General features: G+C 54.0%; 1 protein-coding gene across 2 annotated transcripts in view; it reads right to left on the reverse strand.

Moving 5' to 3' along the window:
- The window catches only part of LOC111156510 (lysine methyltransferase 5A), a 69,541-nt gene that overhangs the window by 47,562 nt on the left and 7,743 nt on the right, over positions 1-14,236 (reverse strand). For both annotated transcript variants that reach the window (XM_022517450.1, XM_022517451.1), the window contains 5 exons: positions 12,366-12,585; positions 11,917-12,004; positions 7,003-7,062; positions 5,672-5,862; positions 3,201-5,014 (listed from right to left, as the gene is read on the reverse strand). In XM_022517450.1, the coding sequence (XP_022373158.1) occupies positions 4,804-5,014; positions 5,672-5,862; positions 7,003-7,062; positions 11,917-12,004; positions 12,366-12,585 (770 nt within the window). In that variant the 3' untranslated portion in view covers positions 3,201-4,803. Of the gene's footprint in view, positions 5,015-5,671; positions 5,863-7,002; positions 7,063-11,916; positions 12,005-12,365; positions 12,586-14,236 lie in introns of those variants that run through there.

The following is a 14,236-nucleotide window of genomic DNA, read 5'->3' on the forward strand; positions in this document are numbered from 1 at the left end:
AAAAGGGGACAAATTATAACATTAAGATGCTATGGATTTTAAGGCTCGTCCTGACTTCAAAGATATTAAAATGTTGGGGGGGAGAATGCATTTAGGATTCAGCAAAATAGTCTGGAGAGAACGGATGGCTGCACTTTGCAAAGAAATGAACGGACCTGCTGAACATGTCCTGTGAGCTGGTCGTGCTAGTGACTGGCCCTGGCTTCCTGAATGTTCCACCGGCTGTGTGGAACAGCTCGGGGAGGTGGGGACCAGCACTCACCCACTGGTGTACAGATTCAGAAAGTGAAACTCGGAGAGATGAAAGTGCATGAGGTCACGGAGCTAGGAAGTGGCTGCCCCAGACGCACAGGCGGGGCTGATTCTAAGGCCTGGGTTCCTACCTACAACATCCAACGTGTCCCTCTTCTCCAAAAAGCATTGATGTTAATGAATGCATGTCTTACCTGCATCACTTGGAGGACCTTTTGCCTATGGCCTTGCCGTACCTCTGTGGGATGGGTGTCATCATTCCTGTGGACACCCAAGGTGTCCACAGCACAGTGGGGCTGAGAGATTTGTCCAGGGTCCAAGCTCCAAAGGGGTAGAAGTTGGACCCAAACCCAGAGGTGAACTCCATAGCCCGGGCTTCCCCCTCTCTGCCTCCCAAGAAACACAGGCCCCGCAGGGGCCAGTCCAGAGCCTTCGATCAGGGGCTCCTGATTTCTGACCCCAGATCATGGTGCCCCTCTTCACACAGGGGAGGCAGGAGAAAGGTGTCTGTGCCTTGGACATGAGAGCCAGCGGGGAAAACAGATCTGTGTGTTCTGCCTTCAGAACCCCCACGCAGAGGCTGGGCAGACAGCCCACAGGGGCCGCGAGACCACAGAACAGAATGTGTGTGAGTGGTGGGGGGCGGGGCGGAGTGCTATGTCCCTTACAGGAGTGCAGAACAGACTCAGCTCCTGGGAATGACATGGAAAGTCCATCCCCGAGGCACTAGCCTTACATCCTACAGCCCCAGCAACGGCAGCCCACTTCCCTATCCCTGAGCCAGTCTTGCTTTGGTTTCCATCTTGTCTCCGGGCTGTAGGACAGCCAGAAAGTCTGGAAGCAGACAGATCATTATGTGTTGCTGTCCATAAGCCATTTATACATAACACCTGCCCTCCCGGACCTGGGGGATCCCCCTGTATAAACGCTCAGCTGCCTCTCTCTCCCTCGTGGAGCTAGATAAGGCCAGAAAGCCCTACTCCAAGAGAAATGTCAAGTTAAAACAGCCCTGGTTCCCGTGTATCCAGGGAGAGACTGACTTTTAAAAAAGGACAATAAAGAACGCTCAGATTTTAGCAGCTCTTGATCAGATCAGACACTGGGCTGTCGGAATTCCAGAAGGTAAGTCCCCAGAGCGTTTCTCCTGGAGCTGGGGCCCCGTGTGACCACGGAATGTGCTAGAGCTCCTTCCATGCAACAGGCTTCCTCCGCCAAACCCAGCACCCGGAGGAACTGGCTGAGAAGTGGATTTCCAAGTCAGGTTTCACAAGGCACAAGAAGTGGTTGCTGTAGCGATCATCTTTAAAAAATGAGTAAGTCAGGGCGCCTGGGTGGCTCAGTGGGTTAAGCCTCTGGCTTCGGCTCAGGTCATGATCCCAGGGTCCTGGGATTGAGCCCCACATCGGGCTCTCTGCTCGGCAGGGAGCCTGCTTCCTCCTCTCTCTCTGCCTGCCTCTCTGCTACTTGTGATCTCTCTCTGTCAAATAAATAAACAAAATCTTTTTTTTTTTTAAGATTTTATTTATTTATTTATTTGACAGAGAGATAGAGAGCACATGCAGGCAGAGTGGCAGGCAAAGGGAGAGAGAGAAGCAGGATCCCCACCAAGCAAGGAGCCTGATGCGGGACTCGATCCCAGGACCCTGGGATCATGACCTGAGCCAAAGGCAGCCGCTTATCCGACTGAGCTACCCAGGCGTCCCAATAAACAAAATCTTAAAAAAAAAAATGAGTAAGTAAATACAGCCGCTAAATATCAGAGCTTGGAGGCTCTTTGCGATCAATCCCAGGCAAAGTTTCTTCCTTCTTTTCTTTCTTTTTTTAAATATTTTATCTATTTATTTGGGAGAGAGCACAAGCGGGGGAAGGAGGAGAAATAGAGGAAGAAACAGACTTTCCGCTGAGCAGGGAGCCCAATGCGGGGCTCGAACCCTGGACCCTCAGATCATGACCTGAGCCGAAATCTCAAGTCAGACACTTCACCAGACACTTAACCAACTGAGCCACCCAGGCGTCCTGAAGCAAAGCCAAGTTTCAATCCTGACAGCAAACATGATGCCTGAGGGCGTGCTCCACATGCTTTTCCCATACTAACTCCTATAACGCAGTCCCCCGCGTGCATGCACCAGCTCTGCTCCCTGTTGCCGAGGGAAGTGACACGCACAGAGCCGTCACCTGCCCAGCATCACACAGCTGGCTGTTCCAGGGCCAAGTGCACTAGGCCACCAGGCCACCCTATTCCCTCCAAGGTGAAGATGGAGTCATCCATGATGGCTGAATCCTTAGGACACCCCTGCATGTCAGTGGGGCAGAGGCTGTTCCCATGTGGTTGAGCTCTGGAAAAGGAAAAGGATTTGTGCAAGGTGACAGGCTGGCAGACACAGCTGCTGCTGGGATCCGATCTTCCACTTGTCAGCCAGGGACTCTATCTGCTGTCCCCATGCGCCTCGAGTGCAGTGGCTGGTGGGGCACGTGGTGGGGACGGAGACGTGGACTGGTAGGAGGCGCTTCCCACACAAGACGGGCACACACGATGGTGCCAGACGTCATTCTGAAGGAGGATTCAACATGCGTTGGCTTTTGATCGTCACTGGCACCTATGACCCCCATTGTACCAATAACAGAATGTTCTCCTAGGAGGGCATTCACCAATGTCCTATAACCCCCACCCTTTTCTTTTTAAAGATTTTAAGTAACCTCTGCACCCAACATGGGGCTTGAACCTACAACCCCCAGATCAAGAGTTGTATGCTCTACCGACTGAGCCAGCTGGGTGCCCCTGCTGTGTAACCCTTTTGTAAAATAAGGCTGAAAATCCAATCCTCTCTCTCCACCATGTAAAAAACAGAAAGACACACCAGTGGCCTTGCCTGGCAATAAATATTTTAATTTTTGTTTCATTTTTATGATGACAAATAATTTTCAAGTTATTTCCTTTCCTTTTTTTTTTTTTTAAATACAAAGCTAAACCACAAACAGGTACAACCAAGACATTTTATCTCACATTTACACACTCTGTCGGATCCTCGTCCAATTCTCTGACCACTGACCAGGCAAATGTGGGGTTGGGGGGGAAGACTTTCTTAGGTAGCACCGTGGTGAGGCCAGGGGGCAGGGGTGGGGGGGCATCAAGGTTGAGGACAGGCTCTCATACCTGTCTCCATTCACATTTACCTGGGACCAGGGGAGGCCAGGAGACCCCAGGTCATGGATCCAGAGCCATGGCCCCCTGGACTGCAGGTTAACAGAGTGAGAATAGGTCCCCCTTCAGGAGGGAGGAGGAAGCTACCTACCCCTCCTGTCACAGTCAAGGTGAAAACTTGATCCTTAGCCTTGATCCTGGGCTGCCGGGCCTGCCCACTCCACTGCTACCAGCGGCTGGGGCGGGGGCCCTGCATTTCAGGGTCTGCGGGCTCCCCCTTTGGTTCATGGCTGCATCTTCATTTTTGCAGGAAGGACACCAGGTGGTCTGACAATCAGAAAGCCTGACAGCAGGTCTAGGAACTTTCAACCCATTGGAATCAGGTCAGGGTGGGGGGAGGGGGGGGTAATGGGTAAGTAATTTCTGGTCCCGCTACAAAACTTTTATTTTTGATTAGAATAGAGTACCATCTCAAATCTCCTCTACAAAAACCAAAAAAACCAAAACCAAAAAAAAAAGAAGAAGAAGAAGAAAGAAGGAAAGAAAGAAGAAAAACGCAGCCACTTCACTCACTTCAAGACCTATATACATGTAAGTTGTTTTCTGTGGTTTTTTCTTTTTTTTTGTCTTTTTTACATTTTTTTACTTTTTATTATTATTATTTTTTTAAAATAAATTCAGTGTTCACATTTCTATAAAGAATTAACCCAGTTTTGGGAAACCCTGCCCCAGCAGGGTGAGCAAGCAATGCTTTTCCCTGCCCACATCTACTCTGATTACCCGCCCTGATGCTTCGAGGTGCCCAGAAAAGCGGCAGCCCGTGGAAGAGTAAACCTAGGCCTGGCCCGCGCCCGGGGGCCACAGGGTCAGTAAGCTTTCGAGAAAGCAGAGGGAAGACTAGCTTACTGCGAAACCTTTTTTAAAAAATATTCATACACTTCCATGTGCGCCTGTCCAGACGTCAGGAAAACAAGAGCTTGGGAACACCCCGGCCGGGCCAGGGAGGCGGCGTCACCCGCCCACGGCCGGTGGGGGTGTGGGGAGGAGAGTCCTGGCTCTTCGGTGGGAGGCGGGAGTCACCCAGCTTCCGAGTTCATGTTCACTCTTTCCTCTACGACCTGTGCCGCGTCTCTGACTGCATGCACGGGAAGCACGAACGTGTGACTTGTATGCAAAAAAGGTACAAAAACAACTAGAATATAAAAGTTTTGGTAATATAAGGCCATCTGTTCAAGTCCACCTTGGAAACCTGTAACAGATATTTAAATACTACAGTGAAAAGGCATCTTAATATACTTTTTAAAAACATCTGAAGTAATCTGCTAAGATTAAGTGTGTAAAAAAAAAAAAAACCCTTTCCTTTGGGGGGCATTTTGTCCAGGGAAGAGGGGGGGGGGGGGGGGGGGAGGTTAATGCTTCAGCCAGGGGTGCGCTTCGATGGAAGCCCGGCTGCGGTCCCCATAGTCATACAGGAGCTCCTCCCCGGCCTTGATGTCGCGGGAGGCGACGAGGATGAGGTGGGGCACGCCGCCGACGTCGTGCAGCTTCGTCTGGCAGTTCCCGCACTTGCTGTGGTTGATCAGTCTTCCCAGGCGGTTGGTCTCTCGGGTCGCATCCACGCTGGCGGGAGGGAGGGAGGGCAACAGAGGATTACATCGATAAAGAGGCTTTCCGATCCCTGTCCCAGCCAGCGCTCGGCTCTGGTGGGATGTCGATTTATAGCCATGTTTTGGGGAAAGCAATTCGAATGAAAAAAGCATCTTTAAGAGCCCAGGAGGCACCGGGGCGGGGGTAGGGGAAGGGTGGGAGGAGACAGGAACGCAAAAGGCTCCTTTTTTATGATGCAGGTGCATCATAAATAAATGAATGTAAATCGACTCCACAGGTAGTGGGGGAGGCTGTGCGGGTGAGAAGGGGTGAGAAGGCAGGGAGCGTCGGGAACTCTCTGCACCTTCCGCCCCATTTTGCCGGGAACCTAAAACTGCTCAGAAACACAGAGCCTAAAACAAAACAAAACAAAAAAATCGAGTGCACCGGCCATATGGGAAAAGGAGAACCAGTGATTTCTAGAGCCGCTCTGGCCCAACGCCACGAATGCCAGAATGGCCCCAATCCCAAATGTTAAAATGGCAAGTGGGGGAGAACAGCTTCGCGGCTTTGGGGGGAAAAAAAAAAGTAGCAAGAGAGAAACAAGAAGTAGGAGCCAGAGGAGGAAGCAGGGTGCCCCTGTGGCTCCCGGCCCCGAGGGCTGTCCTCGCTGCCAGGCCGCCGACTTACCAGTAGGTTTTGCTCAGATACTGAAAATAGTACATGTAGCAGCCTGTGGATGGGTCCTGGGCGTACAGAGCCTCCCGCTTCTTGGCATCGGTGATCTCGATGAGGTCCCCGTGGTACTCGACCACAAACTCGCCCCGGGAGAACTGCTTGGTGGCGATCACTCCCCTGCCCTTGCCGTCGATGAGGTCAATCTGTGGAGAGGAGGAGAGCGCTGCTTCCTGACGTGGCGGCGGGGGGCGGCTGCCCAGGGCCTGCCCCACCTTCTTCCAACAGCTTCGCTGAGGTGTGCCCTAGACCCCATCACTAGGGACACAGCACGACGGGTATGATGAACCAGAGGCCGCTGTGCAACCATCGCCACAATCCATCACCCCGAAAAGGTCCCCTGTGCCCTTTAAAGCATCATTACATCTGAGCCTCTGGAGAGATCTGCCGGGTGGGTGCTGCCCCATTTTGTAGATGAGGAAACAGGCTCAGAGAGGCAGAACTACGTCCAAGGCCACATGGCTGGGAAGTGGTAAAGCCGGACTCACATCCAAACACGTGGCCTTTTCCAGGGAGTAGGAGGACCCCGTCTTCCAAGTGTCTCCTTTTTTCTGGAATTTACCCTCCTGTGCCTCTCCTCGTTCAGTTATAAACAGGGTGCAGGGTGACTGTTGCGTGGCCCAGACCCCTCGGCAGCCACCGCAGGCTCCGCCCTTCTCATCCACCCAGGTGTGTGCAGTACAGGAAAAGAAAAGGAAATTTCCTGGGCCCTGTCATTTCCCAGGAAAACAGAGTTTAGGAAAAATGTGTTAGTCTGACCGGGCCTCATGCTAAGTGAGAGAAAGCCAGATACGACAGGCCATCTACTCTGTGACTCCATTCACATGAAATGTCCAGAACAGCGAAACCCACAGACACATCAGTGGTGGCCGGGGCTGGGGGAGTGAGGAGTGATGGCTACTGGGTACAGGGTTTCCATCTGGGAGGATGAGAAAGTTCTGGAACTAGACAAGAGTGATGGTTGCACAACGCTGTGAATGTACTTAATGACACTGAATTGTACACTTTAAATGGGTTAAACTGGTACGTTTTATGTTATATGTATTTTACCGCAATTTAAAAAAAGTTTCATTGGGGAACATTTCCCATATAAAGGCCATTAACGTTTCCTTCCTGAGACGTTCCCTGAACAAATTTAGCATCTGGCCCCTTGACAACTTAAGACTCTGACCAGTTGCGGTGATCGTTACAGGGCTAGGGCAGCCCCCCGGGGGCTGAGGAGAGGGGGGGGGGGGGGGGGGGCCACTAGCCTCAGCCTCCAAGCAGTAGGCCCTGCTGCCTCTTACCTTCATTCCTTCTTCCTTCCCACTTTCAATCAACTCGTCTATTCTTTTCCTTTCTTCAGACTGGGCGGAGGGAAGAAAAAAAGCAGCATTTCAGCATTCTCTCCTGGGCCACTCTGGGCAGCCTGGACCACCCACGGGTCACTCAGGGCTGGCCTCCGTGACAGCAGTCCCCGAAGATGCCCGCACCCCCATTGCCCCATCCGTTTCTCACCGCCATGTGTTGTGGACGGTTTGCCACCTGGGGCTCAAATGAACCAGAGCGGGGGGTGGGGCACGGGGACAAGGCGGTGGCCCGACTGCAGACTGGGTTGGGGGCTTTGTACTATTTGGCACGTGCAGTGTCGTTTAGACTATCCAAACTGCCGACGTGTAAAATCAGGACAGAACTCCGTACACCATCGGCCAGGGCAGACGAGAGGCTGTGTCCTCGAAGGGGTGGGTGTACACCACGTCCCTCCTGTCTGACAGCCCCCGCAGGCGCCTTGCTTTAGAAATTGGACCTGGGTCTCCACGAAGCCATGGCCACGGGTGAGAACAGGGCCTCCCACCCCCAAGAGGCAGTACCACCCTGAACAAGGAAGTCCAACAGGAGTGTACTCTCCTAGCCTCACCGGCCCCTTAGGACCACCACCTCCCTCCCAGATCCAAGTCCCATGCTCTGTCTGTGCCCGGGACTGTGTGGAGGCACGGGGAGTCACACAGAAAGCAAGCAGAAGCCGGGGCCCTCTTCTGGGCACCACAGAGGGGCGCACAGGCTGGGGGCCTCCACCCACCGCTGAGCAGACCTGGCCCAACCAGTGGCCCCGGCTGGCAGCGCACACAGGACTTTCCCAGACCCTCTCCACGTGGCAGGATGGGGACACCGGGTTTACAGACCCAGCGCAAGAGCCACACTACACACCCCTGCATCCAGCCCACGTCCCAACTCTTCCACGGCCACCTCCCCGGGCTCCTGGTGCCCACCCTGACCACCCCCCTCACTCTGTTCCCCACACAGCAGCCAGAGCCATCTTGTAAAAAATCTACAAAAGAGGCACCTGGGCGGCTCAGTTGGTTAACCTCTGATCACAATCTCTTGTTTGGGGTCATGGGATGGAGCCCCACCATCGGGTTCAGTGCTCTGCGGGGAGTCTGCTTGAGATTCTCTTTCTCTTCCCTTCCCCCTCTGCCACTCTCACTTGCTCTCTCCCTCAAATAAATAAATCTTTAAAAAATAAAATAAAATATGGGGCGCCTGGGTGGCTCAGTCAGTTAAGCGTTGCCTTTGGCTCAGGTCATGATCCCAGGGTCCTGGGAGCAAGCCCCACGACAGGCCCCTCTCTCTCTGCCCCTCCCCCGACTCGTGCTCTCTCACTTATTCTCAAATACATAAATAATTGAAAATAAAAATATCATTTCCCTGCTTAAAGCCTTCCAGGAAGTTTACTGAATAGTAATGGGCCAATGTTGGTTCACTGTGACAAATGTTACCAGGATAGTGTATGTAAGGTGTTAATGATGGGGAAACTGAGTAAAGGATCTATGGGAGTACTCTGTACTATCTTTGCAGCTCCTCTATAAATCTGAAATTATTCCAGAACAAAGAGTTTATTTAAAGAGAAGCAAAACCTTGGGGCCCCCGGGGGTGCACTCTGTTGAGCGTCCAACTCTTGGTTTCAGCTCAGGTCATATCTCAGGGCTATGAGATCAAGCCCCACATTGGGCTCTGCACTCAGTGGGAGTCTGCTTGAGATACTCTCTCTCTCTCTCCCTGTGCCCCTTCCTCTCTCAAATGAATAAATAAATCTTTTAAAAAGAGAGAGAGAGAGAGGGAGGGAGAGAGAGAGAAGCAAAAGCTTTTCCATACCTTCCCACTGCAACAGAGATAAAATCCATTCTTCCAATGGCCTGTGAGGCTACACAGAGTCCCAGCCCCACCTCATCTGCCATAGTCACCCTTGCTCCCACATTCTGGCCACACTGGCTGACTCTCTTAAAGGGCCAGGCTTGTTCCTGCCTCGGGGCCTTTGCACATCCTCCCCACCCCGGCCTGGAACACCATTTCTCCCAATTCTTTCACCTAGCTTGTGTCCTCCCTTCCAAGCTCTGCTCAAAAGGCAGCCCCCTCAGTGAAACTTCCATGACTACTGTAGCTACTGTAGCCTTAGCCTCACCCAGCTTCAAACTACTCTGATTTATTAATATCCAAGGGCTATCTGAAATTATCTTGTTCTTTGGTGGTTTTTTTTTTTAAATTGTGAATCACTCCCCACTTGAATATAAGCTGAGTACAGATCTTGCATGCCGTGGGATGTCCTGCCCCAGATTGGTGCCTGACACCTAGTAAGCCCTCAAACAACGGCAACATTACCACACGCACCTCCCTGCAGAAAAATTATTAGCGTGCGCAGGAGACCAGACCAGGGAGGAGCGAGGTAAGCTCTGTATCGGAAAGTGACCTGAGGACTTTCCTGCCATGACTGAATGTGGCACCAGGAACTGGGAGGGGGCTAGATGCCCTGAAGGCAGAGCCACAGTCTGAGCTCCATTCTGGAGGCTCCACACTCAGGAGCACGCGTGAACCAGCTCCAGGCTTCCGAGCGAGAACCCAGGCAGTAGCCTATGGGGGGCGGCTGGAGGCAGACTGAGTGGGAGGTAAGCGAGGTCTGAATTAGGTCGAGGCTGCTCTGCACATCAGGCCTGGGACTGGGCTGAGGAGAAAGAAGCCAGGGCACTGTCCCCACATAGGCTGTCACCCCACCCACAAGCAGGCCAGACAACTAAGGGGCCCCCACAGCGAAGCAACGAGCAGTTCAGGGTTTTCTCTCCAAGGCCCAGTGTCCACCCTCTTGAGCCCTGGCTCTGGCCTGTCTTCAGATTCAATTATCTGCAAAAGTCGTCATTTTAGTTTCTCCCCTGGCTACCCCCAACCCTCTCTCGTGCCCCATGGGCCCGGGCCCTGGTTTCTGGGGCCCCAAAGAGCAGGCAGGTCGGGACTGACCTCACCCCTCGGACGAGGCCCAGCTGCCCCACCCTCGAGTTTTACCTGTGCCATCAAGAGAAGACACCGCCCTGGCCAGCCACAGCCTCACGCCCCAGCCAACAGCCGCCTTCCCGCCTGGCCGGCAACCACCTGGCCCTGGTGCTCACTGGGCAGAGCAAACCCAAACAAGGGGAGCACAGCACGGCTCTCCTCGCCACTGGCTCTTTGGTGACACGGCGAGCTTTCCTAGCTGCAGATCAAGCTTCGGAGAAGCAAGCGTCTGTTCCCTTCTGCTCAGCTGCTGCCACATTTCGCAGCCCTGCATCACGTCCTGTGGCAGCCTGCCCTCCCCCAGCCAGAAAAGACCTTCTTTTTTTATTATTATTAAAAAGGCAGACTCAGGGCGCCTGGGTGGCTCAGTGGGTTAAGTTGCTGCCTTCGGCTCAGGTCATGATCTCAGAGTCCTGGGATCGAGTCCCGCATCGGGCTCTCTGCTCAGCAGGGAGCCTGCTTCCCTCTCTCTCTCTCTCTCTCTGCCTGCCTCTCCGTCTACTTGTGATCTTTCTCTGTCAAATAAATAAATAAAATCTTAAAAAAAAAAAAAAAAAAAAAGGCAGACTCAGCTACCCTCCCTCTGCAGCCCATGGCAGGCCTCGGCGAACCCCCAGCGCTCCCTGTGTGGGCACCGCAGCCCCAATCGCGGCTGAGAGCTGTGCTGGGTTCTGGGGCCTGGCACACACCCTCGCCCTCTGCAGGGCTGTCTTGAAGAGTGACCTCGCACAGCCTCCCACTGCAGGCAAACATTTTATAACCGCTTGTTCTTGGCTGAAAGACACTGCCTTTCTAAAGAAATAAAGCCAAAGCTTCTCCCTGGTGGGTGAAGCGGGGGGTGGGGGTGGGGGTGGACCCCTTCTCTCACTTATTTTAAAGGAAGCCTCATCGATTCAAGTAAGCAGGGGAAGAGAGAATGCTACATTGCCATCTCTGTATCTACAGCTTTAACCGACAAAATGCTGATGGAGTCTAGTTCAGGTTCAAGTGCTGATACCGACAAGGCCTCAAGGAGGCAGGATGGGGGTAGGGGGCGATGGGCACAGAACTCCCCCACCCCTCTGCGGGGGCCGCAATCCCAGCCCTGCTCCTCTACCCCAGGGGGCTTTGATGGCATCGGAGGGTGGAGAGCCGCAGGGCAGAGCAGCCCAGGGTCTGTCGCCTCCACACACTGGCAATGACCACACCTCGACTGCCAACCACGGACAAACACAGTGCACGGAGGCCTGCAGGATGGGCGATCCGATCCTTGATCCTCGGACCACAGCCAGGAGGGAGAGAAGAGGGGCCGCGGGAAGTGATGACTGCGGGGAAGCAGTGGCGGCCACAAGTCAACCAGTGCCTCCCGGACTCCAGGCCTGGTTCCCAGTGTTCCTCGACCGTGAACTCACTGAATCCCCCCAAAAACACGCCTACGAGATACTGGTTTGTTATCCCATTTTACAGACAGGGCAACAGAGGCACAGAGCAGTTAAGTGACTGGCCCGAGTCCTACAACCCGTAAACGGCTTCCGAGCCCCGCTCGCACCCCAGAGATGCGACGCGGGAGCGTGTGGTGAACACGCGGGCAAGCCTGAGGAATAGCATGCGGTCTCCCCCGAGGTCCCGCGCTCCGACTGCCCTGCCACCGCGTCCTGGGAAGGACGCTGTCCCCGCAATGCCGGACTGCTGGGGCGCGCTACAGCGGATGGGGTTCCTCCATGGAAGTGCCTCACCCAGGCCTCCCAGGGACCCCGATCGCCAGGAGGGTGCCTGCCCCCAGGAGGTGGCCCCGGAGACCGCTCCAATCCTGCCCCTGTCCTGCTCCCCTCCCTCCTGCAGTGCCCTGGCCCCCGCCCGGCCCCCGTCCTGGCCCCCACCCCCGCCCCTCCGCCAGCCAGGGGGCAAGCGCCGTGCGCTACCTGTAGCTCGGCTTTGCTCTTCCTGGAGCTCCTCCGCACCGGGTAGAAATCCGTGAGTTTGCGATTCTGCTGGGTCTTCCCTTGAGCTCTGGGGTGGGAAGGGCAGAGGAGAAAACAAGGGCACGCTGAAACCATGCTCAGCCCCAGAGGTGGCTCCTTGGCGATGATGTCACTTCAACATCTCCGTCCCCAGGGGCCTGTGGTCACCAGGCTCACCCACCCAAGGGGGCCTCGGAGCGCGAGACAGGCTGCCTGCTCTCGGTGTCGGGGGCACGGGGGCTCCTGAGCTCTGGACTCAGACCAGGTAACGATGTCCCGGGGGGGGGGGGGCTCACAGCACCTGGGCCCGGATGACACAGAGGCTGGTGGGGGACCTGCTCCCCCAGCTAGCACCTGAGCCAGGTCTGGGGCCGAAGCTGCACCCTGCGCCGCCTCCAGGAGGCACTTACTTCTTCCTCGGGGCCTGTTTGCCCTTGACGGGCTTTTTCAGAGCTTGCTTGGCGATGGCAGCGATGGCAGGATCACAAGAGGAGGTCGGAGTTTTTGGAGGTTCTGCTGCTTCGGATTTTTGGTTTGGAAAAGGTGCCAGGGGACCCCTCCTGGCGTCTTTGAGCTTCTGTTCCTCGGACTTCATGGCGCTCCGTACTGCGTTCCCACTGTTTCTCTTCTCTGCAGGCAGAGCGCGGGGAAAGACAGAGGGTTAGTCGCCACTCTCCGTCTCCCAGCCTCCCGACCTTCAGCTTCTAGGACAGGCTTCTGGAAGGGAGAGGTCCCCGGTGTGGCAGGCGCAGTGCCCTCCGCCTGGGGGACCCAGTGTCCACTAACGGCTCCCAGGGGAGCAGCATGTGGCTTCACTTTTGGACCCAGGCACAGGGCAGAGCCTTTTGTCTGCATCTTTTTAATTCTTTTTCTTCAGCTTTACTGAAGTATCATTGAGAGAACGGTAAGGTATTTGCGGTGTATTTTCTGATGATTTGGTAGACATGGTGGACGATTCCTCCCATCTAGCTTGTGAACGTTTCTGATCTGCCTCTTGATGTGGGGGCGGGGGGAGAGCGAGAGAGAGGACCCTTGAGGCAGAGCCACCAAAGGAGGCACCAGACACGAAGGTGCTCAATCCGGAACTTGCCCACAGACTCCAGGAAAAAAGCAAAATTCCCAGAGTGGACCTGCGTTGATGGACAGGAATGAGGTCATAAAGCAGAATTTCTTCCCTAGCACAGACCTCTGCCCCACGAGCTGCCTGGCGCGCTTCGTTTCAGACTCTAAGAAAATAACGTTTCCTCTTCTAAAGGGATCAAAGCCCTACGTTCAGTGGTTGTCGGCATGGTGACCTGACACTGACCAGTGCGGCGCTGGGAGGGATGGCGAAAAGGATGTGTTACTAAAAATAGTTATGAAGCACCAGTGTGGGTGAATGATAGACTTTTTGAGAGAATGACTGACTTAAAAAAAAAAAAAAAAAAGGGAAGAAACAGAAGTCAAGAACACATAGCTGGTAGGAACGTAAAATGGCGCAGTCACTTTAGAAAAGAGCCTGGCAGTTGTTCAAAAGTTCGACATGGAGTTACCATATGACCCAGCAGTTCCTCTCGGAGGCGGCCGTTATGAGAATTAAAAACATATGTCCCCACAAAAACCTGTATGTGAATGTTTGTGGCAGCTTATTCGCAAGAGCCAGAGCAGAAACGACCCAAATGTCCATCCACTGATGACTGGGGGAGCACAATGCGGTCCGTCCACGTGACGGGATATTGTCCAGCCACGGAAAGGAGTAACGTCCTGACACCTGCCCTTGAAAATGTGATGCTGAGCGGAAGAAGCCAGACCCCGAAGGCTACAGATTCTGCGGGATATTCCGTCTACTTATGTCCAGGGACACAAATCCACAGGGAGAGCAAATACATGAGTGGCTGCAAGGGCTGGAGGAAGAGGTGGAACCAGGGGAGACTAATGGGCACAAGGCTTCTTTTTTGGCGTGAGGAATGTTCTGGTACCAGACAGTTGGTCATGGTTACGGCTGCCCGTGAAAAGACTAAAAACCACCACGTTGGACACTTTCAAATGGTGACCACTGTGATAGGAGACTCAGAGCGCAATAAATAAGCTCAAAAGAAAATGATGTCAAAATCCACCCAGGCTCCTTTCACTGCCTCACACGCCTTAAGTGGAATCTGATGGAATCAAGTCCAGGACATCACCCTTAAAGATCCTAGGAGTGCATGATGCCCGTGAACGTCAGCTACCACGTCAGTCTGAGTCAAGGCAGAAACAAAGCTGAGAATCAAGGACAAAAGCCTGGTCCTTGGGCTCTCCTCCA

The sequence above is a fragment of the Enhydra lutris genome, unplaced genomic scaffold, assembly GCF_002288905.1.
Source record: "Enhydra lutris kenyoni isolate GAN:26980312 unplaced genomic scaffold, ASM228890v2 scaffoldscaffold46, whole genome shotgun sequence".
Lineage (NCBI taxonomy): Eukaryota > Metazoa > Chordata > Mammalia > Carnivora > Mustelidae > Enhydra > Enhydra lutris.